Source organism: Coregonus lavaretus (genome assembly GCF_964263955.1).
Source record: "Coregonus lavaretus genome assembly, chromosome: 5".
In the NCBI taxonomy this organism is placed as follows: domain Eukaryota; kingdom Metazoa; phylum Chordata; class Actinopteri; order Salmoniformes; family Salmonidae; genus Coregonus; species Coregonus lavaretus.
In genome coordinates, this window is record NC_139992.1 from 37,921,760 (window position 1) to 37,947,764 (window position 26,005).

Below are 26,005 nucleotides of genomic sequence, written 5' to 3' on the forward strand. Positions count from 1 at the left end.
ACAAAAGTTGGGCGAATTTACATAGCAGGTTAGGTGAATTGGGTTAAGTTTAGAATAAGGGTTAGAGGAAGGATTAGCTCAAATCCTACAGTTGTCTCCGACACAACTCGAACGCGCAACCTTTGGATTGCTAGATGGTTGCGGATTACACTCACCCATCCTCCTTGACCAACTTCCCTACTTTAGTTTCTGTCTCAAGTAACTAGACAATTAGTAGGTATCATACGTCTTGGCGGTGCTAAAAAATGCAACCACAGCTAATGAAGTCATTGAAACCCTTAACAAGGAGTTGCAGTCAGTTTTGGAATGGGTGGCCAGTAATACATCTCTAAAACTAAGAGCATTGTATTTGGTACAAATCATTCCCTAAGCTCTAGACCTCAGCTGAATCTGGTAATGAATGGTGTGGCTGTTGAACAAGTTGAGGATACTCAATTATTTGGTGTTACCTTAGATTGTAAACTGTCATGTTCAAAACATATAGATTCAGTGGTTGTAAAGATGGGGAGAGGTCTGTCCATAATAAAGTGATGCTTTGCTGTTTTGACACCACACTCAAAACAAGTCCTGCAGGCTCTAGTTTTGTCTTATCTTGATTATTGTCCAGTCAAGTGCTACAAAGAAAGACCTAGTTAAGCTGCAGCTGGCCCAGAACAGAGCAGCACATCTTGTTATTCATTTTAATCAGAGGGCTAATATAAATACTATGAATGCCAGTCTCTCTTGGCTAAGAGTTGAGGAGAGACTGACTGCATCACTTCCTCTTTTTATTGGAAACATTAATGTGTTGAAAATTACAAATTGTTTGCATAGTCAACTTACACACAGCTCTGACACACACACTTACCCCACCAGACATGCCACCAGGTGTCTTTTCACAGTCCCCAAATCCAGAACAAATTCAAGAAAGCGTACATTATTATATAGAGCCATTATTCAAATCAAATCAAATTTTATTTGTCACATGCGCCGAATACAACAGGTGTAGACCTTACTGTGAAATACTTACTTACAAGACCTTAACCAACAATGCAGTTCAAGAAATAGAGTTAAGAAAATATTTACTAAATAAACTAAAGTAAAAAATTAAATAAAAAGTAACACAATAAAATAACAATAACGAGGCTATATACAGGGGGTACCTATACCGAGTCAATGTGCTTCTATGGAACTCCCATCTCATATTGCTCAAATGAAGAAAAGAAAAAAAGACACTTCACTGCACAATGCCTCTCCCCTATTTGACCTAGATATTTTGTGTGTATGTATTGATATGTAGGCTACAGTATGTGAGCCATTTTTAAATGTATGTAGTTCTGTCCTTGAGCTGTTTATTAATGTTCTGTGTTATGTCATGTTTCATGTTTTGTGTGGACCCCAGGAAGAGTAGCAGCTGCTTTCGCAACAGCTAATGGGGATCCTAATAAAATACCAAATGCTACATCTAGCACACATGATTCTAATAATTAGCTGGTTGATAAACTGAATCAGGTTAGTTACAACTGGGATTAGAGCAAAAGCCTACAGGAGGGTAGCTCTCCAGGAACAGGGTTGGAGAGCCCTGGTCTATGGTATGACTAGCGGGTAGTGTCCACTCCACTGTGTCTCTCCGGGCGGCAGGCTGGTGTTGACAGGGCAGGAATGCTGCTGTTCAGATAACAACAACAACAGGCTGACAACGCTAGAACTCTCTCAGCATAACTCTACGTTGGACCATGCTACTCTAGTCTACCTTCCGCTAGCTGTGCCTTCACAACAACAGAACCCATGTTTGGTTCAGTCAGTTAACTGGGGTGTTCAACATTTCACTATTTGATCTGAATACAGAAATTGTTCAGCTACTGTAAAGGCCCAAGGCTTGGTTGGAGTGGAGGATACAGTGCATAGGACTATAGTCATGTCCGTGGATGCGGATTGTAACATTGCCACCCAGTAGTGTTTTAGGGTTACTCGATTCTGCTTTGGAAAAACAGCCGAAATCCTAACATCTATTTTGGGAATGTTACGAGATCTGGCTCATACCCTCTCTGTGTGCCAGGGAGAGTTGAGCTGAGAGGTATACTACAAAGTAGGATCATTGAGTTAGCCAGCTAACTCCTAAATATTGTGAATTTTTTTTTTTTTTTTTTTTTTTTTTAAGCTTGAAATAGGCATGGTCTAATTGATTCAAAAACCCAAAACACATACAATATCTAAGTTTAGCTTGCATAATAAACCAGAAAATGAATAGTTATTTCTGGTTGTTTATGAAAGTTAGCTGGTTAGCTGCATTCTGCTTTGTAGTATACCCCTCTGGTCTCAGTAGCCTTGTTTATACCTGGTGCAAACATGCATCCTGTCCTGATCTTGTCAACATTCAAATTTTTTGACATTCGTCTACACATTCTTTCAAAATACTATGTATTTATTTATTTTCAGACTCATATTGATGCCATAAGTCAATGTTCCCACTTGTCAATGCTGATAATGATGATTTAAATGGTTTCACTGTCCAGATCTGTCTCACTTGCGCGCCTGACTACCTCTGGAGGTGGTCAGGGAAATCTGATCAGAATCAGAAAAATGTGGGCACAATCAGAATGTGGACAAGATCAGCACAAAGAATGCATGTTAGCATCAGGTATAAACGGGGCTAGTGACAACACAGTCTCAGATTTAGAGCTCCACAACTAACTCACAGAACTTTGAGAGTATAATATGGGTGAGCTGTTGTCTAGATCTCTCTAGATTTAAGCCCTGGTCTTATGAGTCAGGTAGGTGTCAGGGTCACTGTAAAAGTCAACAGTCCATTGCAGCAGAGTCATTCAGGCCAGTGTCCAGTGAGTGTTTAGCCCTACGTATAAACTGAATGAGCTCTCAGAGAGTTATTTTTAGTCCTGACCTGCTTTTCCCATGGGAAGACCTTGAGGAGTAGATCAAACTACATGTACTGTACCATACTGCAAAGCTGTGCTGTCTAATGTATGCAGTCTAGTAGAAGTAGTAGTACTATGTTAAAGACTATTCAGAGAACATAAATCAATGTGAAAATAATTGTAGTTATTACAAACATTACGTCACAAGTACACTTGCCATACTTGATATAAGCATAAGTATACGAGCTAAAGCATTATTCATAAGAAACAGCATAATGTGAATGATCAGTTATGTCTTTGTTTCCTTCTTTTTTTTCTTCTAAATATGTTTTCATTGAAATAGTCCAGTTATGAGTGTGAGGCTGCCGACCCACCATACTCGTTGTACTCCCTGTAGGTGAGGTAGTGTTTGAGTGTCGGGGGGAACGGTACGGCAGCCATGACTTCAGGGTCATTCAGTCTCCTAGGGGTCATCTGTCTCCTAATGACCAAACGACACTGGTGCTGCAGGGACCGCGGGTTGTCTGGGGATACACACACATGGACGGACACACACACACACACAAAAAGTCAGGTTATTCTGTACATGATGATGGCGAGATGATCTGTAAGATATTTCAGTATTTGCATTCCCACTGTTTTTTGTCCACTATAGGCAATTGATTATTGTATTTGTGATTATAAGAGGGAGTGGATTATGATTATTAGCAATGATGCTGCATTACCCAGAATGTCACAGATGTCTGGCCACTCTTTCTGTTTCTCCAGGACCCGTAGGAGGTTGGGGCAGATACGTGGGTGCCTGACGTAGTCCAGAAGCATCTGTACCACACTCCCCGCCAGGTTGACCACCGACGACAGGGAGATTATTTCACAGAACTGGAGCAGAGAGCGAACAGGACAGCGAGACTGACATCAGAAGGACAAGTACTGGAACTGGACAAGGTATTAGCTACACTTGCTGTTATGTTCTAAGTTAGACAAACACATTCTACATCAGCGGCGGCCAACCCTGGTCCTAGAGGACCACAGTGTGTGCAGGCTTTTGTTCCAGCCCAGAACAAAAATACAGTACCTGCCTCCCTCCAGATCCAGGACTTACCTACTTCCTCTATTCTAAATCAAAGATTGGGGGCCAACTCCTGGTCTACTGGAATAGACCAAGAGTTGGCCTACAGGACTTACCGAGGCTCTGTAGTCCTGGTTATAAAATAAAGTTATTCTATGGTTATGGTGGTAATCGACCCAGGAGTCGCAGTCCATATCCTGTCCGTTGCCGTGGTTACACAGGAAGCACTTGTCTACGTCGTAGCCGTTGTTGAGCAGCAGGCGCAGCATCATGTGATCTCTGAGACAGTACTGCAACGCGGTGGGAAACACTGTGTCACTGATCATTCTGAAGTAGCAGTTGACCTCGGCACCACTGGACAATAGTAGACGCACCAGCTCATACCTGGGGAGGGATGGGATCGGGTTAGACAGGTGATGTCATAGAAGAGACCAGGAAGTAGCAATACATGGACACTAGGTTGAAGATGAAAGGTTAAGACAACGTCATAATTCCAAGCAGAAGCGTTAAAAAATAAACAAATTCATGGGACCTAGCATGGGAGCCAACAAACTGTTCCAATAGATAGAAGTTGGTGACATCACTGCTGTGCTCCATTCAGTTTCATTTATAGCTATTGCAGAGTTAGTTTGTGAAACATGGGCTACTCTCAAGTAAGGAAAAACCTTCCCTGACGGAGACATGAAGACTTGCGTTATCCCAAAGCTAACACCTAGGCTTAGTTCAGTGGTCTACCACGGTCTTGAGTTACCCATTCAGATACGGTCTCATACCTCCCAGCGCGTACAGCCACCAGGAAGCAGCGTAACGGGTCCAGGTCAGTTTTGGCACCGGCAGCCAGCAGCATCTCTGTGCAGGTGACATCACTGTTTGATACGGCGAAGTAGAGCGGACTCCGCCTCATGTCCCCATAGTTCTCTGGTAACACAGTTATAACAACATGATCAATTGATCCATTTTGTTTAATTCTTATCCAAAACATCTTACATTTAACACGTTTATAATAAGAAGCCTATATGCAGGGCCGGCCTCAGGCATAAGCGACATAAGCGGTTGCTTAGGGCCCCCTGCCGCTAGGAACTCAGTCTGGGTTGAAAGTCAGAATAGTAGAATACACCAGGTGCAATTTTGTAAATGTGGTTGTGCATCAGCAGTTTTTCTCTTGTTATGTCAGTCACTGACAGTCACTCAATTAGCCATGTCACACAGGAATCAACCTCACAACTTTGGAGTTACAAGCACCTGCCACTTGGGCAGGGCTCCTTTATAAAAGAGATTGTGTGTCCATGTGTGTGCCCAATTGTACTACCTGGTTTGTGTGTGTCCATGGATTGTACCTGAGATGTGTGTGTCCAGCTGAGCGTTGACATCAAAGCCTTTCTCTATGAGCAGCTCCAGACAGTCAACATTGCCGCCATCTGCTGCAGAGTGGACTGGGCTCTGGCCAGACAGACGGATGGCTCTCTTAGTGGTGATGGGGATGAAGGTCCTCAGAGCACTGGGACAAACACAACATCATAGATCAGATTGTTGACTATACCATCACTATTGATTATGTTGTTGAAATAGGATCTAGACTATGAACTGAACAACTGCTTCTAGACCCAGGGATGGACAATTCCTCAGGGACAACACTTTCTAAGAACTGGATAATCAGATAACTCTCTAGCCAAATACATGTCTTGATCAATTGATTGCCACAAAGACCAGCACGCTCTCCAGTAGCTGTACAGTACATCCCTGTTCTAGACTGTTAGTAATATATGCCATTTAGCAGACGCTTTCATCCAAAGCAATTTACAGTCATGCGTGCATACATTTGACATATGGGATATTTTACGTCCTTGGAATCTAAACCCACAATTCTGGCGTTGCAAGGGCCATGCTCTACCAGCTGAGCTACAGTGTCCCACGTAGTAAGAGTGAGCCACTCACAGGATGTGTCCCTCATAGGCAGCTCTGTGTATGGGCAGCTGGCAGGCCAGACTGGCTATGTTAGGGTTGGCTCCAGCTTGCAGGAGGAGGTCTATGCAGTCCAGGTTCCCTGAGCCGGCTGCATCGTACAGAACAGTGTCTCCGTTATATGCCTTGGCATTCACGTCGCCACCTGGTGGGGAAGGAGGATGATTAACCCTACTGTAGTCCTGTAGACTTGTGTTCAAGTCAAACGTTTACGTATAACTGATATTTACATTAAACTATTTTTCAGTTCCTTGTAATTGTATTTTTGGCTATTCTTCGAGAATGTTTATTTGCCTTTTGTTTTGACAATATATTTTGAAAATGTACATTATTCATCAAGGTCAATCTAAGGCCTCTGATTGGCTCGTACCGTTCTTTATGAGTATATCCAGGACCTCGGCGTGGGCGTACTCTGCTGCGATGCCCAGCGGGGTGACATTGTGCCCATCTACAGCTGTCACCTTGGCCCCATGTCTTAGCAGAAGCACCAGGATGGCACTGCAGCCCACCTGGCAAGATATCACGCACACTTTTTAAGGAAAAGGGAATTACAATAAAACATTGTTTTTTATGACATGTTTTGGCATTCCAGCACCTTGATGAGGCAGTAATATAAACAAGACTACCGGTGTAACTCCAACTCACCTTTGCTGCCTCGTGAATGGCCATCCACTTCTTCAGACACACCTGTTCCACGAAGGCCCCACAAATGATCAGAGTGGACACCATGTCATATGATCCCTGTCTCACCGCTAACACACATCAACACAGGACAACACATAACAAAACAGCACATGCTTGCTTGATTGACAACATAGAACATGTGGTCCTCTGTAGCTCAGCTGGTAGAGCACGGCGCTTGTAACGCCAGGGTAGTGGGTTCGATCCCCGGGACCACCCATACACAAAAATGTATGCACGCATGACTGTAAGTCGCTTTGGATAAAAGCGTCTGCTAAATGGCATATTATTATTATTATTATATTATTATAACAGTGCTTGAATACAGTATAGTGCAGTGCCAGTGTGTGTGACTGTGTGTGTGTATGAGTGTGTGTGTTACCGAGCAGCAGTGGGGACTCGTTCAGGCTGTTGGTTTTGTGTGGAGACGCTCCATGCTGCAGTAGAGTCCTGACGTTCTCCAGCAGACCCTCTTGAACAGCCAGAATCAATGCTGTGTCCCCGTCTGCAGTCACATCCTCCACAGTCACATCAAAGGAAGCTGCAACAATAATGGGAATTAAACACATGTATTAGGTGCTTCATTAGTACCTAATATCCCAGTGGCAGAGTGTTATAGAAGCAGTACTGTAAGTGGCTACTGGTATTTGAGGTACTAGTTGTGCGGTACTGCTGGTGGTATGTGGGCCTCTCACCCAGCAGGACCTGATTCAAGACCTGTTCCTGGGACTGCACGGCGGCTCTGTGTAGGGGAAGCCACCCTCTGCTGTCCCTCTCTGTGAATGCCTGCAAACCAGAAAGCTCCTGCAGGGTACACACATCACCTAGGGAGAGACACCACACAGAACCCTAGGTTAGGGTTATGGCTAGGGTTATGGCTAAGGTTAAGGTTGAACCCTGATGTGGACATAAAACTAGGGTTAGGGGTTAATGGCTGAAGGGCAAGGGTTGGGCTAGGGCAGTTTCAAAGGAATGGTCGGTGAGGGGTAGTCCTACCTTGCTCGATGGCAGTCACTATCCTCAGATAGTCACCACTGACTGTTTGTATGCTGTTGAGAAATGGGTAAACTAAGTCAGGGAGAGGTAACATACTTATTGTGAGATGTGCAAATAATACATGGATGTAATCTTCTCCATCTTCTGAATACCTGTCTATTGATGAATCTCGAATACTCTCTCGAATGGCATACTCAATGAGCTCCTCCTCACATCTATCGACGTCCTCCATTCCTACAGAAATAAAAAAGAAACACCATGAACCTGAAAAACACATGTCACTGCAGTCTGCATAGATCAACAGACACTTCCTAAACTATAGGCATACAGACAGGAATGACATTGCAATGATAAGTTGAAAGGTTTTAAAGCCCCTTCGTTACTATCAAATATCCCAATGAATGGACAACTCCAGTCTTACCTGTGAAATATCTAGTGAAAGTCCCAGTCTCCGAAGGTTTGTTGGCTGCAAAGAAAGTTTTGTGTTGGTGTTTGCAGGAGTAAGGGGATATTTTTAGACATGACCTGCTTGTAATACCAGCCCCACGCTCTGAAAATGCCTGTCACGCTGTCACATGCAGTGTTTCACTATCACACTACAAGTTTATCATAATAAGATTTAATTTACTATAGGAGACATACAGTATAGACAGGCTGTCCGGCTTATAGCATACAAGTCCTACATTATTTGGATATTGCTAGTATGTGTAGTGTACCGACATCGAATGATAATAAATTACCATTTTTAATACTTATTTTTCCAATATGATAATTGAACATGTATTGTAGGAGCCGTTAGTTAATAACATGTATTTAGGCTACTGAATAAGAGGACTCATGTCTACTTACTACAACTACACAATCAAACATGCTGAGCTTTTATTTTGAAAAACGAGGACGCACTGACGTCATTTTTATTCGACAGAAATGTCCCAGGATCCATTGCGCCCAAAATCATGGCTGGCGTTCTGAAAAAGGTACTAGTGGAGGTCATGTTATGATTTTGTGAAAATGTAATGTGCTTTTGTTTATTCAGTTAGTTTCCTTGACTTTAGAATTGATATGAGCTTTGTCGCGTTCTATTGACAAGCATTATTTTAAGCTAGCTAGTGTAGCAGGCTGGCTCGTCTTCTAGCTAAAAAACGTAGCTAGCTCATTTGCTGGAGGGTTCGCGGATAGCTACTTCGTTCTGCTATATCAGGGTTAGTTACCTAGATCAGTGGCTTGTCCGTTGTGAAGTAAATATAGCCAACTTACATGGCTGACACAATACTAACTTAAAGCTACATTACGTTTTATCCATATGTCCTGTAATGTTCCACCTTCCTTCTGAATGCCATATGATTATTTTACCCAGGAGATTACTAGCTAACTATGTAGTCTCGCGTGCTAGCTAGCTATTATGCTCATTGTGTATAATACTTTCCCCAGACAACAGGCTTGGTGGGACTGGCCGTATCCCACAACCCTCATGAGGTGAGTCCACAGTAATCACCATAATATACAACATTAGTAGTTTTGTAGCTACACTAATGGCCATAAACAGCAGTAGTAGACCACACCTACTTTTGTCTGATAATGTATCTCTGGTGTGTGTGTGTCCCCTCAGCGCCTGAGGATCCTGTACAGTAAGATCCTGGCATCTCTCCAGGTCATCCCTCAGGATGCAGCCTACAGAAAGTACACAGAACAGCTGGTCAACGACCGCTTTGACCTCATCAAAGCAGTAAGTTACACTCTAACCACGGTCAGGTTCAGGGCTAGACCATGGTCAGGTCCAGAGCAGACTTGGGGCAAATGTTTTCAAATGTGATCAGGGCTATTGCACTGACAAGTTTAACACAGTAGAAAACCAATCCTACCAGCCCTCATTGTAACTGTGAGTTCATGTATTAGCTTGAACTTGTATGAACCTCTGTGAGGGTATCCCCTTGTTGACTTTGATACACTGCTCAAAAAAATTAAGGGAACACTAAAATAACACATCCTAGATCTGAATGAATGAAATAATCGTAATAAATACTTATTTCTTTACATAGTTGAATGTGCTGACAACAAAATCACACAAAAATTATCAATGGAAATCAAATGTATCAACCCATGGAGGTCTGGATTTGGAGTCACCCTCAAAATTAAAGTGGAAAACCACACTACAGGCTGATCCAACTTTGATGTAATGTCCTTAAAACAAATCAAAATGAGGCTCAGTAGTGTGTGTGGCCTCCACGTGCCTGTATGACCTCCCTACAACACCTGGGCGTGCTCCTGATGAGGTGGCGGATGGTCTCCTGAGGGATCTCCTCCCAGACCTGGACTAAAGCATCCGCCAACTCCTGGACAGTCTGTGGTGCAACGTGGCGTTGGTGGATGGAGCGAGACATGATGTCCCAGATGTGTTCAATTGAATTCAGGTCTGGGGAACGGGCGGGCCAGTTCATAGCATCAATGCCTTCCTCTTGCAGGAACTGCTGACACACTCCAGCCACATGAGTTCTAGCATTGTCTTAGGAGGAACCCAGGGCCAACCGCACCAGCATATGGTCTCACAAGGGGTCTGAGGATCTCATCTCGGTACCTAATGGCAGTCAGGCTACCTCTGGCGAGCACATGGAGGGCTGTGCGGCCCCCCAAAGAAATGCCACCCCACACCATGACTGACCCACTGCGAAACCGGTCATGCTGGAGGATGTTCTCCACGGCGTCTCCAGACTCTGTCACGTCTGTCACGTGCTCAGTGTGAACCTGCTTTCATCTGTGAAGAGCACAGGGCGCCAGTGGCGAATTTGCCAATCTTGGTGTTCTCTGGCAAATGCCAAACGTCCTGCACGGTGTTGGGCTGTAAGCACAACCCCCACCTGTGGACGTCGGGCCCTCATACCACCCTCATGGAGTCTGTTTCTGACCGTTTGAGCAGACACATGCACATTTGTGGCCTGCTGGAGGTCATTTTGCAGGGCTCTGGCAGTGCTCCTTGCACAAAGGCGGAGGTAGCAGTCCTGCTGCTGGGTTGTTGCCCTCCTACGGCCTCCTCCACGTCTCCTGATGTACTGGCCTGTCTCCTGGTAGCGCCTCCTGACAGACACAGCAAACCTTCTTGCCACAGCTCGCAATGATGTGCCATCCTGGATGAGCTGCACTACCTGAGCCACTTGTGTGGGTTGTAGACTCCGTCTCATGCTACCACTAGAGTGAAAGCACCGCCAGCATTCAAAAGTGACCAAAACATCAGCCAGGAAGCATAGGAACTGAGAAGTGGTCTGTGGTCACCACCTGCAAAACCAGTCCTTTATTGGGGGTGTCTTGCTAATTGCCTATAATTTCCACCTGTTGTCTATTCCATTTGCACAACAGCATGTGAAATGTATTGTCAATCAGTGTTGCTTCCTAAGTGGACAGTTTGATTTCACAGAAGTGTGATTGACTTGGAGTTACATTGTGTTGTTTAAGTGTTCCCTTAATTTTTTTGAGCAGTGTATTTGATATCATGTTACGAGATATTGTTTGGGATGGCATCTATGTGTTTCAATCCATATAGATCATTTCATTGTCTTCATTTCAATTGAAAGGAGCCTGATGTGGAGAAACTAGAGAAGAAGATCAACTGTGGTCAGATCGAGGAGGTCATTCACCAGGTACAGAGAGGAGCCTCACTCTTTTCATTGCTTTGTATCTTCCTCCTAAAGTTGCTTTCTCTAGCCCCGTTTATGCCTGGTTTCAACATGTGTCCGTTGTCCTGATCTTGTCCAAATTCTGGTTGTGCCCACATTTGTTGACAGGTGTAGACAATCAAAAGACTCATTGTGATCTGATTGTGATTAGATCTTCCTGACCACCTCCAGAGGTAGTCGAAGACGCATCTTGTGCGGATATCCTTGAAGTGTATACAAATCCAGACAATGAAAGCGTATACATTTGGCCAACGTCACGGTTGTCCAGGCCTCTCAAAAAAAAAGATACCCGGCCGGTTTAATTAAGATCATGGTCTTTAGAAATCAAGTGCCAACTGGCACTGAGGCTGGATATGTCACAGTCCAATACCGCGTCCAGCTCTGATTTAAAATTGGCATATAGAAAAATATATTTAAGAGACATTATCCCGAATGAGAGAAAAAGGGTTCTCCCGTTCCCACATCCAATGCAAGCGCAAAATCAAATATTTGAAAACATCATAGGCTACAGAAAGGCCAAGGACTGTAATAGCATAATTTAAACTAAAGTAAAAATGTATTGGGGATGCATGCAGGGATGGACTATGATGGAGTTGCAGCAGAAGAGAGCAGTGCATGACACTTGTATGGTAAGGTATAGGCTTAATGTTCCTCCTGTACCTTTATATCTAGCCAGAATGAACAGTGGGCAAGGGGTGAATAGTCTTTCAGTTGCTGTATCAAATATGAAAAGAATACAGTGATATTATAATGCAATCCTTTTCAATTATATTATGAGCATTTCTCAGATATCAAAAAAGTGCGGAAGATGTCCAAACTGATGCGTAAAGGCGCACAGCTTTCTGTAGCCGAAGCGTGAGCGAGGCTACTGTCCAATAGGCGAATGTAGGCTTCAATACGAAGGACTCTTTGGGCTACTTTCAGATTTACACTTTGTTCCTTTATAAAGCCTTTGCTTTACATGCATGCGCCTTTGCACTTTTTATAGATTGCTGCATTTTTATAATTTGACCACACGTCTTGCTATAGGTTATCATATTGAGGTACCGTTAGCGAATTATCACTGCTCATTGATTTGGAGGAAACTAAACCACGGTTGTTCTCCCAGCATGTCACTTTTTTTATTCCTTTACTAAAGGTTATTTACAATATTAAGACAACGTATGTAAACATCGATGTGTAAAGAACAACCCTGTTCAGACCTGTTTGGATAATGCGTTGCGCCATTCAGAGATGCACTTTGTAGCCTACTCTGTAACTTAACCTGTTTCTGTTTTTACTGTGTGCATTAGGGCCTAAGTGTCATTTTTCTTTTTTACTGTGCAAAAAATGTATTTTGTACACGTATCCAGATACTCAGATCGTTTGTGTGGTGACGTTTTTAGGGATGGGAGAGATTCTCTGAATATTTATTGTGTACGGCTGTGGACAGGTCCAGGTTATCGGGACAGTAGCCTATTACACCCAGTCTTAAATCGTTGGGTAACAAAAGTAGGCTGTAATGATGAATATGAAACTATTGATTATAAAAGCGAGCTGTTTTCTGTCGATTTATACAGCCTGTCATAACGGGAGGTTCAAGGCAGGTTGGATGAATTTGCATACAGGGAGGGACCATGGAATCTGGTCACAATAGGGACGAAGTGGGTAGATGAGAAATACATTCTATTACCGTGTGTAGACGCAACAAATCTCGATCAGATCATCTTGATTGGATGATGACAGCCATGTTAATGCAAGGTGTAACCACGGTTACCGAGACATTGTTTTGTTTCTCAAACTATTTTGAAGCATTCAAAAACCTCCCTCATAGTGTATCTCCCTCTTCCCTTCCCCATTTATCCTACATCCCTAGCCTTATCTGATCCACTAATTTCCTCTTCCCTCAGGCGGAGTGTGAGTTGGCCCTATCCAGAAAGATGGCGGAGTGGAAACCATGGGAACCACTGATTGAAGAGCCTCCCGTCAACCAATGGAAGTGGCCCGTTTAAAGACTACTTCCTGTATTGATCATATGTCTGTTTGTGTAAATGTGTAAGTACTTCATTCCCAATGAAGCATGTACAAATAAAACGGGAAATATTTTCCCTATCCTTGTAAAACTAATCTTTGACATTTTGCCTTGTTGGGTACTGGGTGATTAAAAAAAAAAAAAACAAAAAAAACAATTCAGACAGTTACATAAAAACACTCAGCCAAACCAAGGAGAATGAATGGAAGTTAAATAGCAAGATACTCTTTATTGAAAAACATGCCTAGAGCCCGGTTTATGCCTGTCCTGATCTTGTCCACATTCTGATTGTGCACATTTTTAGTTTGCACTAATGAATACACCTCATGTGTACACCTGACAAACCTTGAACAGATAGTGATTGGATCATCTTGATCACGAAAACCAAATTGTATTAATGCAAGGCGTAACCAGGGCTATAAATAGACCACCTTTGAGAAAAGGCATCGTCCTGTCCTAGTGCCCAATGCACCGCACATATTTAAAGCTGTTCAGTCAGAAAGTTAAAAACGTTGGGTAAGATTGGACAACAAAAGTCACAACTGGGATATGAACTGGCAACCATGTGGGTCTCGACATGCGTATAATGCCCCTCATCCACCTCCAATCTGCCAACTGTAAGGCAATTATTTTATTTGACTCTAAACTCCACCCACTGACCTGTCACTGAGCTCTGCCCACAGCTTTCATCCAACCAATACATTTGTCCGGGACTACTTCTGGAGGTGGTCAGGAAGATCACATCATTTTAAGCATCCACACCCGTCTAAAAATGTGGGCACAATCAAAATGTGGACAAGATCAGGACACATGCTGCATGTTACCAGGTATAAACAGGGCTCAGGATACAAGCATTCATCAGGGAGCCCTCTTATCAGACAACTTGTTTTACTTCTCGTATTATTATAACCACAACCTTAGAGCTTTAGACCCACAGGACATCATTAAATAAGACAGAACATATCAACAGTTCTATAGGCCAGACGGGAAAAGAGCTGATTCAGTTTAATCTGTTATTAAGTGTTTCATAGACTAAGGGCTCTATTCAATCCATATCGCTGTAGCGTTACAGATAGCGCGCTATAAATCTAAAGGTCATTTCCTAATGAGCCGACATCTGCAGCATTTACTGTGAATGCAGTTTCCGCTAACACGGCGGGAACATTGCCTTGAAATTAAAATCGCTGAATTTCTGCCATATGGATTGAATAGAGCCCTTAGATGAGGTTAACTATTATTATTAAAGCCCTACCATCAATCATTCCTTATAATGATAATCATTGTTCACCATAAAACATTTAATAGAACAAAATTATGTTAACCATTATAACCAGTAGAGCCCCTACCAATAACTAGCAAGCATTTATTTCCCATTCACCAGTATGAAGCACAGGTAACTGCCCCCTTGTGCTGCCCTCTGTGGCATAGCCATAGAATTAGCAGAACAGAAATGTGCTTACAACATGGTGGGTGGCGTTCCATTTGGAATGTTTGAATTGCTCCTTATCACATCCATAGAAATGAGCAACACTGAAGTCATATCAATAATGGAAACTCATGTTGGGTGGACCATTAAAAAGGCTAAGGATTTTCATAGCCATGTCTGTTCTACAAATTCTATAGTCATAACATTCATAATATTTGGACGTGTTCTTCACTGAGGTGTTCTCCATGCCCATGTGAAACACAGACAGTTGCAACATGGGAGCTGTAGTTTCCTCACGTCCTGGAGTCCTGGGCTCCGCTGGTGGCCCTCTGCAACAACTGAACCATGATGGGGTAGACAGGGGCGAACTCCTTCCCCTGACGAGCCCTCACACTCTGCATGTAGGCCTCCAGAGCACCCCTAGCACACACAGAAGGAGATGGAGTTACGAACGACACACTACCCAATAGAACCGATAGGAATTTCATCATTTTACCATAAGAGGGTGCTCACTCACTCCTCTGAGTGAGACCAAACAACCCACCAGCGGTCTCATAAAGGCTGTAAGACTTGTCATTCTTCTGCAGTTACCTAATGAGTGTGAGGCGGTCTCTCTCTGAAGGGTGGTCATCCAGCCACTGGGAGTAGCGAGCGATGGACCACTCTGCTCTCTGTGGAAGAGGGAGAATTAATACAAAGTGAAGATAAAGATAACGGTTGGAAGCAGTATAGATAAGTGTGTATAGGAGTGTGTGTAGGTACACTACAAGACCAAAAGTATGTGGACACCTGCTATTCGAACATCTCATTCCAAAATCATGGGCATTAATATGCAGTTGATCCCCCCTTTGCTGCTATAACAGCCTCTACTCTTCTGGGAAGGCTTTCCACTAGGTGTTGGAACATTGCTGCAGGGACTTGCTTCCATTCAGCCACAAGAGCATTAGTGAGGTCGGGCACTGATGTTGGGTGATTAGGCCTGGCTCGCAGTCAGTGTTCCAATTCATCCCAAAGGTGTTCGATGGTGTTGACGTCAGGGCTCTGTGCAGATCAGTCAAGTTCTTCCACACCGATCTCGACAAAAAATTTCTGTATGGACCTCGCTTTGTGCATAGGGACATTGTCATGCTGAAACAGGAAAGGGCCTTCCCCAAACTGTTGCCACAAAGTGGAAGCACAGAATCGTCTAGAATGTCATTGTATGCTGTAAAGTTAAGTTTTCCCTTCACTGAAACTAAGGGGCCTAGCCCGAACCATGAAAAATAGCCCCAGACCATTACTCCTCCTCCACCAAACTTTACAGTTGGCACTATGCATTGGGGCAGGTAACGTTCTCCTGGCATCCGCCAAACCCAGATTCGTCACACTGGACTGCCAGATGTTGAAGCGTGATTCATCACTCACAGTGGCTTTACACCACTCTAGCCGACGCTTGGCATTGCGCATGGTGATCTTAGGCTTGTGTGCGGCTGCTCGGTCATGGAAACCCATGTCATGAAGCTCTTGACAAACAGTTATTGTGCTGAAGTTGCTTCCAGAGGCAGTTTGGAACTCGATAGTGAGTGTTGCAGCCGAGGACAGACGGTTTTTACGAGCTTCAGCACTCTGCGGTCCCGTTCTGTGAGCTTGTGTGGCCTACCACTTCGTGGCACAGCCGTTGTTTTTCCTAGACGTTTCCACTTCACAATAACAGCACTTACGGTTGACCGGGGCAGCTCTAGCAGGGCAGAAATATGACGAACTGACTTGTTGGAAAGGTGGCATTCTATGACTGTGCCACGTTGAAAGTCACTGAGCTCTTCAGTAAGGCCATTCTACTGCCAATGTTTGTCTACGGAGATTGCATGGCTGTGTGCTGGATTTTATACACCTGTCAGCAACGGGTGTGGCTGAAAAAGCACAATCGACTAATTTGAAGGGGTGTCCATATACTTTTGTATATATACTGTGTGTGTGTACCTGGTGAGGTGATTTGAGCTCAGATGGTGCTCTGGTGAACAGGAAGTGTAGCAAGGTGCTGTATGGAATCAGATCCCCCACGGCTGGACTGCTGGCTATCAGCTCACTGTTCTGGAACAGCAGGGGCCTACAAAACAAAAACAAACACACACACACACATTGAGGTGTCTAGCCTAAATAACATGTTCATTATGTTACACCATTAGCCTTTACCCGTTATCTTTAAACCATTATCCTAGCATCTAAGTAGAGGCAGACGGCAGGGAGACCGAGAGAATTACAGCTCTCTAACCCTCCAATAATGACTAACATCTTCATTAAGCCGCTCTGGATAAGAGCGTCTGCTAAATGACTAAAATGTAAATGTAAATGTAATTAAGATCCACTCTCACTCTAGAAACTACCGCTGCTATTGAGGCGTTCCCCATCTCATGAGTCAAAGGTTTAACAGGAATAGGTGTGGCATAATAACTGATGTAATAACTATGTAGTAACTGTGTAACTAACGCGTAACAAGCAGTGATGATGTAATAACATACCTGAAGGATCTCAGCAGGCGGTAGGGTTTCCCCAGCTCAGACACTCTCCTACAGAGAGGAGCTACGGCCAGCTCCATCTAAAAATACAGAGGAGAAATAGCACTGTGAGAACACGAATATAGAGTTACTTGGTGAACTTCAAGATGCACAGAAAGACCAAGAGACAGACAAACAGAGAAGGAGAGCTTGAGACAGACAGAGATACCGATAATACCCTCACATACAGCCCTTCTCCTCACCTGAGCGAAGTCAGCCGCCAATCTCATCTTGCCTCCCTCCCCTAGGGGGCGCAGCAGGCTGGCGTGGCGGATGAACAGTGTGATGCAGCGCTTGGCGATGCTCTCCGCGTTTTCGTATATGAAGTCGACACACTGGAAGTGGCGGAAGTAGTCCGCCATCACACGGCCCACAAAGCCCTGTAGCTCCCGCATGTACAGAGAGCAGGGCACGTCCGGTTTACCCGGGGTGGACATAGACCTGGAGACAGACATATATAGAACACACCCTATGGTTAGTATAGGTCACAGACTAAGGGTCTGACTCATAACCTTGAACCTCAGGCCATTGACCCACAATGATTGAGTGACTACACACTATACCTGTGTGTGTGTGTTACTGAGTGTGTGTGTATGCAAATGTCTGTATGTGTGCGCTGCGAGTCGGCTAAGTCCCAGCAGGGCCTTGTCTGTGTAAGATCAGAGAGCGGAAAGCACTCTAGTCTGTATTCAGAGTGCTAAATGTCAATCTGAGCTCTCGGTCTCTGTATGTATGGCCGTGACAGAAGAACCAGTGTGTGCCAGGGGCCGATAACATTTAGCCAGCGGCAGGAGGCTACAGTACTGACGCAGGGACCCTTTGTGTGGTTCTGTCTAATGGGACCCTGCTAGCTGTGTGTGTGTGTCATGACTGCAAAGCCCCAAGACTAACTGAGTCTACAAGTCCATTGGGAGCCTCTCTATTGTACAGAGAGGAGTCTGGCTAATATGAATGGAGCAGCAGCATGAACGGAGGGAGAATATCTGAATGTAACTGTAGAGGGTCTAGACCAGGGGTTCCTAAACCTTATCACCCCCCCCCCCCCCCCTACCCTCAGGCCCCCTCTATTTCTATGTGCACAAGCACTGTTCATGACACAAACTGTTCACACCCCTCTTGTTGGCGGAGAGAATATTTAGCAGGTTTAAAAGCTCATTTTCTTACAATTCTATACATTTTGCCATGTCTAATGTGTATTTGTGTGATATTTGAGTGACTCAAACAGTACAACAAAATCTATGGGCTTCTAAATAGCTCTCCAAAGTATGCAATGACAAGACGAATACTGATGATGCACTACCCAATTTCGACATGTCACCTTGTGCATTCTACTATTACAACTTTTAAGAGTAAGTTGAAAGCCGGACCCCCCCCCACCTCACCTAGGTGGCGCCCCCCACAGTTTGGGAACCCCTGGTCTAGACCATAGCGATCTTATTAAATGAATTCCTAATTCTATGGTCTAGACTGGTTCTGCACACATATACAAGCGAGCTGCTGGTCTCACAGCTAGGCTACACAGGGCTATTACCTTGGCTGGCATGCATGGATGCTTGGTGATTCAGACTTTTTTACTAAATGAAAACCCCCATTCTTTTTTAACACGTCAATATCGCCTCTGTGACTAGAATCCTGCAACAGCTACTCTGCCACTGTGTCCCTAAGGCTTATATCTGGGAGATGGTCAGTGGGGTCAATGGCTCAGGGAGACTGGGATGGTAGCGTGACTAAGAGTTCACTCAGAGGACGTGTGTGTGTGTGAGGAACAGGGTGAGTGTGTGCTAGAACTCGTTTTAAGATGGTCACTACAAGGAGCTCCCTCTGCGCAATGCAAGTGTGTGTGTGTGTGTGTGTGTGTGTGTGTGTGCAAGTGTATTTGTTTGGGAGAAAGGGGGCAGGGGTGAGTTCAGCCATGTTGGGTTTATCTGACCATGAAAGGCCATTTGGACAGGGGGCTGAAGAGACAACACACACACACACACACACACACACACACAGGATGCTATACGAGAGCAGAGCGGTGTGTGTAGAACAGTAGATGTGTGTGTAAATGTCATGTTTGTATTACAACACAAGCTCAGGGGAAAGACAGAAACACTTTGTAAATGTAAATTAGCAACAGATGCTGTTTACAGCCAGGTGGAACACAGAGACAATCAGATAGTAGTATCACAGTTAACTTATTGTCACATATAAAGCTCTGTAGCACCATGTCACCAAGCCCACCCGTAAACATTACCCTTTAACAACTTAAACCCCAACCTTACTCCTAGAACGGGGGCAACTAGCTTGATGTGTGTGGTGCCTTAAAGTATGTTTGTACTAACCCAGAGAAGTCTTCCTGATGCATAGTGATGATGATTGCTTCTATGGAGTCACTGACCGACAGCAGGAGAGGCTGTACTGCACTGGCCATCAGAGCCTGTACTCCCTACACACACGCAAGCACACACGAGACTGTATAATTTAATATAGCATAAAAAGAGGTTGTGTGTCATAACTTTGAAACAACTCAGGTCAGACAATGACATCTCAAATATCAGTGGAAACACAATGATGAACTGAATAAACATTAGCATAACTCCCTGCATCTGCAGGCCAGGTGTGTAGCTGAAGGACACAGTCCCCACAGGGACACACCTGATTGGCTTAAGTCTGCCATTGCCTAGCAACCCAAACAGACAGGTGGCTCCTGGTCGTCTTGGCTGCATGAATGTGATTTGCTGATAAGAGGACATTTGCAGTGCGCTCTAGGATAGGCGCTCCGTGCACGTGACATGTCAGACGAGAGAGGAAGAGTGTGTGTGTACGTGTGTGTTTGTATTTGTGTGTATGAGACTGTGTGTGTGTGTGTTTGGGCATGTGTGTGTGTCGGTTGCGGGGTTCGGAGTGGGGCCGCCAGTTTATCGTCCGCTCCATCTTTAGATCAATCTAAACTCAATAGACCTGACCCAGTGTGTGTGTGTTTGTGTTTGTGTGCATGTGGCTAAGCCCCTGCCAGCGATAGATAACCAGATCTCTGTTCAGATCTCCTCTCTAAACTCCTTCACAACAAAGTTAACAATGTCCCCTCCGTTGTGTGTGCGTGCGTGTGTGGGATTGGTGGAACGCAGAGAGAAACAAGCCTCCGACCGTTTTCCCAGTTACAACAAACGACCTTAGTGAGAAAAGGCGAGTGATTGCCAAAGAAAAGTCGAAACACTCCGCTCAATGTTTACCGTTTTATCTCCCAGAGTGAGATGCATCAGCAATAGCAATGTTTTGTTTGGCTTCCATAACTCAGTTCCAAGTTCTAAAAGTGCCCATTCAAACCTCATAATGAAAAATCAACAGCATAATCCACCACCATCTGCACATCAGATAGAGTGGTGAGCAAAAAGAAGAGGGGAAGGATAGAGGAGTAGAGATGAGAGGAAATCAGTAGAGAATAACTATAGAGAGGAGGAGAGAAGAGTAGAGCAGTATGGGAGAAGACGAGTGTCTGTCTTACCTCTAGTGAAGCAGTGAGAGCATGTTCAGCAGCCGGCGGACATGACCCCAATCCTGATATCACCTGAGAACACACACACAAACGCATACACACAATGGTCAAAGATTAGGTTACAGTGAATCCTGACAAACCCTAATCGTTTCTTTCCCCACATATTCCGTATTCTTCTTCTAGCAGTTATTACAGCATTTATCCTCCTTGCTCTCCTATCCTCCACGTCCCTCCTTCCATCCCATCCTTCTTCTCTCCCTCCCTCCTAAAATAACCAGCCGTTCTTGCTGAAACGGCCTCACTCTGCTTTCAAATGGTAACATTTTGACAACCTCCCAGGCCACTAAATATTTGATGGCAGAGTAATCTCTTTTTATGACACTATTAATCACACAGGCCCCAGCACACATCATACATATTTAATGAGCCATATTAAGGAATCTCTCCCTCCCTCCCTCCCTCGGGTGATGAGATACATTAACTCTACAAATACCTAGGGTAATTGGTTGTCAGCATTTCCCCATCAAATCATTGTGACATCAGATGACCAGCACACACACAAACACACTCTTCTGCGTGAACTCTTAGTCACGCTACCATCCCAGTCTTCCTATATTTAAGCAATAAGGCCTCAGGAGGTGTGGTATATGGCCAATATACCAGGGCTAAGGGCTTTTCTTAGTCACGACACAACAAGGAGTGCCTGGACACAGCCCTTAGCCGTGGTATATTGGCCATATATCACAATTCCCTGAGGTGCCTTATTGCTATTATAAACTGGTTACCAACGTAATTAGAGCAGTAAAACTAAATATTTTGTCTTATCCGTGGTATACAGTCTGATATACCACAGCTGTCAGCCAATCAGCATTCAGAGCTCAAACCACCCAGTTTATAATGTGTAATATAACACACGTGTCAGATGTCTGATACAGATGTAGTGTCATGTAAAACATAATGTAGACATATAAAACATAATGTGGACATTTAAAACATAATGTGGACATGTAAAAAGAATACAGTGCAAGCTAATAAGTGTAATGTGTGTAATGTGTGTGATGGTGTGTGTGTGAGTATACGTGTGTGTGTGTGTGTGTGTGATCGTGTGTGTGTGTGTGTGTGTGTTACCTTAGCAACAGCCTGGTGTAGTCTGTAGAGGGAGTTGACCACCGCCATGTTCCTCATCTGGCCTTCTGTTAGAGGCCCTATCACCTGACTGGCATCCCCCTGGGTAGATAGCTAGAGCGAAAGAGAGAGTGAGAGAAGAAGGGAAGGATGGAGGGAGGGAGAGAAAGAGGAAAAGAGAGAGTGGGAGAGAGAGAGAAAGGGAGAGGGGGAGAAGGAGAAATAGGGAATAGAGGGAAAAAAAGTCAGGTCACCTGTAGTTCTCAGCAGACACACAGCAGCAGTGAGAGCAAGGGCACACAGGAGCCAGACGTCAGCTCCCACTGCTATAGCAGAGTAGGGACCAGGGAACAACACACACACACAACGGGAAAGGAGCCAGGATCCAGCTGTACTAGCAGTTTCTGCTGCTGTCTTCAGGCCATGTTCCACAGGAGGAGAGGGACACCTCACCACCACTCATCTCAGAGGTGATAACAAGCAGGTCACACACACACACACACACATACACAGCTGGGAAAGTTAGAGGTTCCCTATCTAATCCTCATTATACCTACTCGACTTAATCAAATGATTGGAGAGGAGAAAATAGGAGGAAAAGTCATAGACAAGCTCTGAAAATAACATTGGGAATGGAATGATCTGGAAGAAATCTGAATCTTCACACCACAGACAGAGTGCTGACTGGATAACAGAAAAAGAGAAATTAGGGCCCTCAGGAAGACAGAGGTATTCGGGCCATCTCAGGAAGACGGAGAGAGAGGTATTCGGGCCATCTCAGGAAGACAGAGAGGTATTCGGGCCATCTCAGGAAGACGGAGAGAGAGGTATTAGGGCCATCTCAGGAAGACAGAGAGAGAGGTATTCGGGCCATCTCAGGAAGACGGAGAGAGAGGTATTCGGGCCATCTCAGGAAGACGGAGAGAGAGGTATTCGGGCCATCTCAGGAAGACGGAGAGAGGTATTCGGGCCATCTCAGGAAGACGGAGAGAGAGGTATTCGGGCCATCTCAGGAAGACGGAGAGAGAGGTATTCGGGCCATCTCAGGAAGACGGAGAGAGAGGTATTAGGGCCATCTCAGGAAGACGGAGAGAGAGGTATTAGGGCCATCTCAGGAAGACTGAGAGAGAGGTATTAGGGCCATCTCAGGAAGACTGAGAGAGAGGTATTAGGGCCATCTCAGGAAGACGGAGAGAGAGGTATTCGGGCCATCTCAGGAAGACGGAGAGAGAGGTATTCGGGCCATCTCAGGAAGACGGAGAGAGAGGTATTAGGGCCATCTCAGGAAGACGGAGAGAGAGGTATTAGGGCCATCTCAGGAAGACTGAGAGAGAGGTATTAGGGCCATCTCAGGAAGACTGAGAGAGAGGTATTAGGGCCATCTCAGGAAGACGGAGAGAGAGGTATTCGGGCCATCTCAGGAAGACAGAGAGAAAAAGCGAGAGATAAGACAACATGTGCAAAGTGTTGCCATAGCAATGGTCTAAAAATGGCAAAGCAACAGTTAACTATAGCCTCAGAGTGTAGTTGTGTGGATGGCAGACACGCGCACACACACTGGCATTCATGACACATGCACGTGCCCACACACACGCACAGAAAGGTGTCAGGATACCAGCCCTGAAGCAGCTTCCTGTTCACACCTGAATATGTCTGTGAGTGTGAGAGAAAGAGTGTGTGTAGGTCAGGCCTATGTGTGTCGCATCTCAGTGTGTGTGTGTGTGTGCTTGTGTGTCAGAGTGTATATTTAGAGCTTGGGGTGTCTGGGGAGGAGGCTCCAACCTACTAATGAAGCTTCTGCTAAGTGAGTCACTGCTTTGACAGTGACACACACACACACACACACACATATGCAATCTATGTACGCACGCACGCTACATGTTTTTCTACATTCACAAGTCCTCATGACTCATTGGACAGGGAAAGTCACAGGGATGTGTCAAAGTTCATAAATGTGGTTCCTCGTAATGGTGTGTGTGAAGATCTGAGAGAGAACAAGACCCAACCTATCAATCTGTGAGAGAACAAGACCTAACCTATCTATCTGTGAGAGAATGAGTAGAAGCAATGATTGCAATCAACCAACGAAATTGGTATGTAAAGAAAAATAAACAAAAACAGGTGGGCCTACACCCCCAACTCCCCCAAACCAACATGTCACCGTACAACTCCCCGCCCCCCACCCAGAAACCATTTTTCTCATCCCTTCCCACCACGCCTAGCAACACAGGTTGGTTGCCAGTCCCCTCCCCCTAATATCTCTATCTACACACAATACCCTATAATGACAAAGCAAAACAAGTTTAGAAATGTTTGCTAATTTATTAAAAATAAAAAACGGAAAAATCACATTAACATAAGTATTCAGACCCTTTACTCAGTACTTTGTTTTGATGCACCTTTGGCAGCGATTACAGCATAGTCTTCTTGGGTATGACACTACAAGCTTGGCACACCTGTATTTGGGGAGTTTCTCCCATTCTTCTCTGCAGATCCTCTCAAGCTCTGTCAGGTTGGATGGGGAGCATTGCTGCACAGCTATTTTCAGGTCTCTCCAGAGATGTTAGATCGGATTCAAGTCCGGGCTCTGGCTAGGCCACTCAAGGACATTCAGAGACTTGTCCCGAAGCAACTCCTGAGTTGTCTTGGCTGTGTGCTTAGGGTCGTTGTCCTGTTGGAAGGTGAACCTTCGCCCCAGTCTAAGGTCCTGAACGCTCTGGAGCAGGTTTTCATCAAGGATCTCTCTGTACGTTGCTCCGTTCATCTTTGCCTCGATCCTTACTAGTCTCCCAGTCCCTGCCGCTGAAAAACATCCCCACAACATGATGCTGCCACCATGCTTCACCGTAAGGATGGTGCCAGGTTTCCTCCAGACGTGATGTTTGGCATTCAGGCCAAAGAGTTCAATCTTGGTTTCATCAGACCAGAGAATCTTGTTTCTCATGGTCTGAGAGTCTTTAGGTGCCTTTTGGCAAACTCCAAGAGGGCTGTCATGTGCCTTTTACTGAGGAATGGCTTCCGTCTGGCCACTACCATAAAGACCTGATTGGTGAAGTGCTGCAGAGATGGTTGTCCTTCTGGAAGGTTCTCCCATCACCACAGAGGAACTCTAGAGCTCTGTCAGAGTGACAATCAGGTTCTTGGGCACCTCCCTGAGGAGGACCTTCTCCCCCAATTGCTCAGTTTGGCTGGGCGGCCAGCTCTAGGAAGAATCTTGGTGGTTCCAAACATCTTCCATTTAAGAATGATGGAGGCCACTGTGTTCTTGGGGACCTTCAATGCTGCAGACATTTTTTGGTACCCTTCCCCAGATATATGCCTCAACACAATCCTGTCTCGGAGCTCTACGGACAATTCCTTACACCTCATGGCTTGGTTTTTACTGTGACATGCATTGTCAACTGTGGGACCCTATATAGACAGGTGTGTGCCTTTCCAAATCATGTCCAATGAATTGAATTTACCACAGGTGGACTCCAATCAAGTTGTAGAAACATTTCAAGGATGATCAATGGAAACAGGATGCACCTGAGCTCAATTCCAAGTTTCATAGCAAATGGGCTGAATACTTCCGTAAATAAGGTATTTCTGTTTTTTCTTTTTAATAAATTAGCAAAACATTTCAAAACATCTGTTTTCGCTTTGTCATTATGGGGTATTGTGTGTAGATTGCTGAGGATTTGTATTTATTTAATCAATTTTAGAAGTAACGTAAAAAAAAATGTGAAAAAAGTCAAGGGGTCTGAATACTTTCCGAAGGCACTGTATATTGTCCTTTGTTCATCAATTGGCATGGTGTCACTACTGTGTAGGCGCCGTGAGAGTTATTTAAGATACTCTTCAAAGAGGTAGTGTTTCAGGCGTTTTCGAAAGATGGGCAAGGACTAAGCTGTCCTGACGTTAGGGGGAATCTTGTTCCACCATTGGGGTGCCAGGACAGAGAAGAACTTTGACTGGGCTGAGCGGAAGCTGCCCTCCTGTAGGGGTGTGTGGGCCAAGAGACTAAAGGTGGTGGATCAGAGTGCTCGGGTTGGGATGTAGGGTTTGAGCATAGCCTGAAGGTAAGGAGGTGCAGTTCCCCAAGCACCAGCGTCTTGAAGATGATGCGAGCTTCGACTGGAAGGCAGTAGAGTGTGCGGAGGAGCGGGGTGACATGGGAGAACTTAGGAAGGTTGAACACCAGGCGGGCTGAGGTAG

At 44.8% G+C, this 26,005-nt stretch overlaps 3 protein-coding genes across 3 annotated transcripts in view; 1 reads left to right on the top strand and 2 right to left on the bottom strand.

The window, feature by feature from the left end:
- Positions 1–3,203: 3,203 nt before the first annotated feature.
- LOC311128955 (ankyrin repeat and SOCS box protein 15-like) lies at positions 3,204–8,048 on the bottom strand (the record flags this gene model as incomplete). Its single annotated transcript, XM_084161189.1, has 13 exons — positions 7,985–8,048; positions 7,716–7,797; positions 7,564–7,616; positions 7,263–7,391; positions 6,950–7,108; positions 6,532–6,638; positions 6,257–6,395; positions 5,860–6,031; positions 5,262–5,422; positions 4,698–4,842; positions 4,041–4,308; positions 3,581–3,734; positions 3,204–3,379 (listed from the first exon to the last, which is right to left on the bottom strand). The coding sequence occupies exons 2-13, from the start codon at positions 7,793–7,795 to the stop codon at positions 3,204–3,206; spliced, it is 1,743 nt and encodes a 580-aa protein (XP_084017315.1). The 5' UTR covers positions 7,796–7,797; positions 7,985–8,048.
- Positions 8,049–8,501: 453 nt separating this feature from the next.
- LOC311128982 (NADH dehydrogenase [ubiquinone] 1 alpha subcomplex subunit 5-like) lies at positions 8,502–13,337 on the top strand. The gene is made up of 5 exons (XM_084161214.1): positions 8,502–8,540; positions 8,995–9,039; positions 9,173–9,289; positions 11,130–11,195; positions 13,121–13,337. Exons 1-5 carry the CDS (start codon positions 8,520–8,522, stop codon positions 13,220–13,222), a joined length of 351 nt encoding a protein of 116 aa, XP_084017340.1. The 5' UTR covers positions 8,502–8,519; the 3' UTR covers positions 13,223–13,337.
- Positions 13,338–13,441: 104 nt separating this feature from the next.
- Positions 13,442–26,005, bottom strand: part of LOC311129780 (conserved oligomeric Golgi complex subunit 5-like) — an 86,111-nt gene continuing 73,547 nt past the window's right edge. The window contains exons 14-21 of the mRNA XM_084162219.1: positions 21,812–21,922; positions 20,693–20,755; positions 19,530–19,633; positions 17,406–17,643; positions 17,167–17,243; positions 16,628–16,754; positions 15,260–15,339; positions 13,442–15,088 (exon numbers count right to left, since the gene is read on the bottom strand). Coding sequence (XP_084018345.1) covers positions 14,962–15,088; positions 15,260–15,339; positions 16,628–16,754; positions 17,167–17,243; positions 17,406–17,643; positions 19,530–19,633; positions 20,693–20,755; positions 21,812–21,922 — 927 coding nt within the window. The 3' untranslated portion in view covers positions 13,442–14,961. The remainder of the gene's footprint in view (positions 15,089–15,259; positions 15,340–16,627; positions 16,755–17,166; positions 17,244–17,405; positions 17,644–19,529; positions 19,634–20,692; positions 20,756–21,811; positions 21,923–26,005) is intronic.

Excerpts from the sequence above, each read along its gene's own strand:
- LOC311128982 (XM_084161214.1), top strand. The coding sequence starts at position 8,520 with ATGGCTGGCGTTCTGAAAAAG. Across the intron at positions 8,541-8,994 it reads TGGCTGGCGTTCTGAAAAAG|ACAACAGGCTTGGTGGGACT; the intron begins GTACTAGTGGAG and ends TACTTTCCCCAG. Across the intron at positions 11,196-13,120 it reads TCGAGGAGGTCATTCACCAG|GCGGAGTGTGAGTTGGCCCT; the intron begins GTACAGAGAGGA and ends CTCTTCCCTCAG.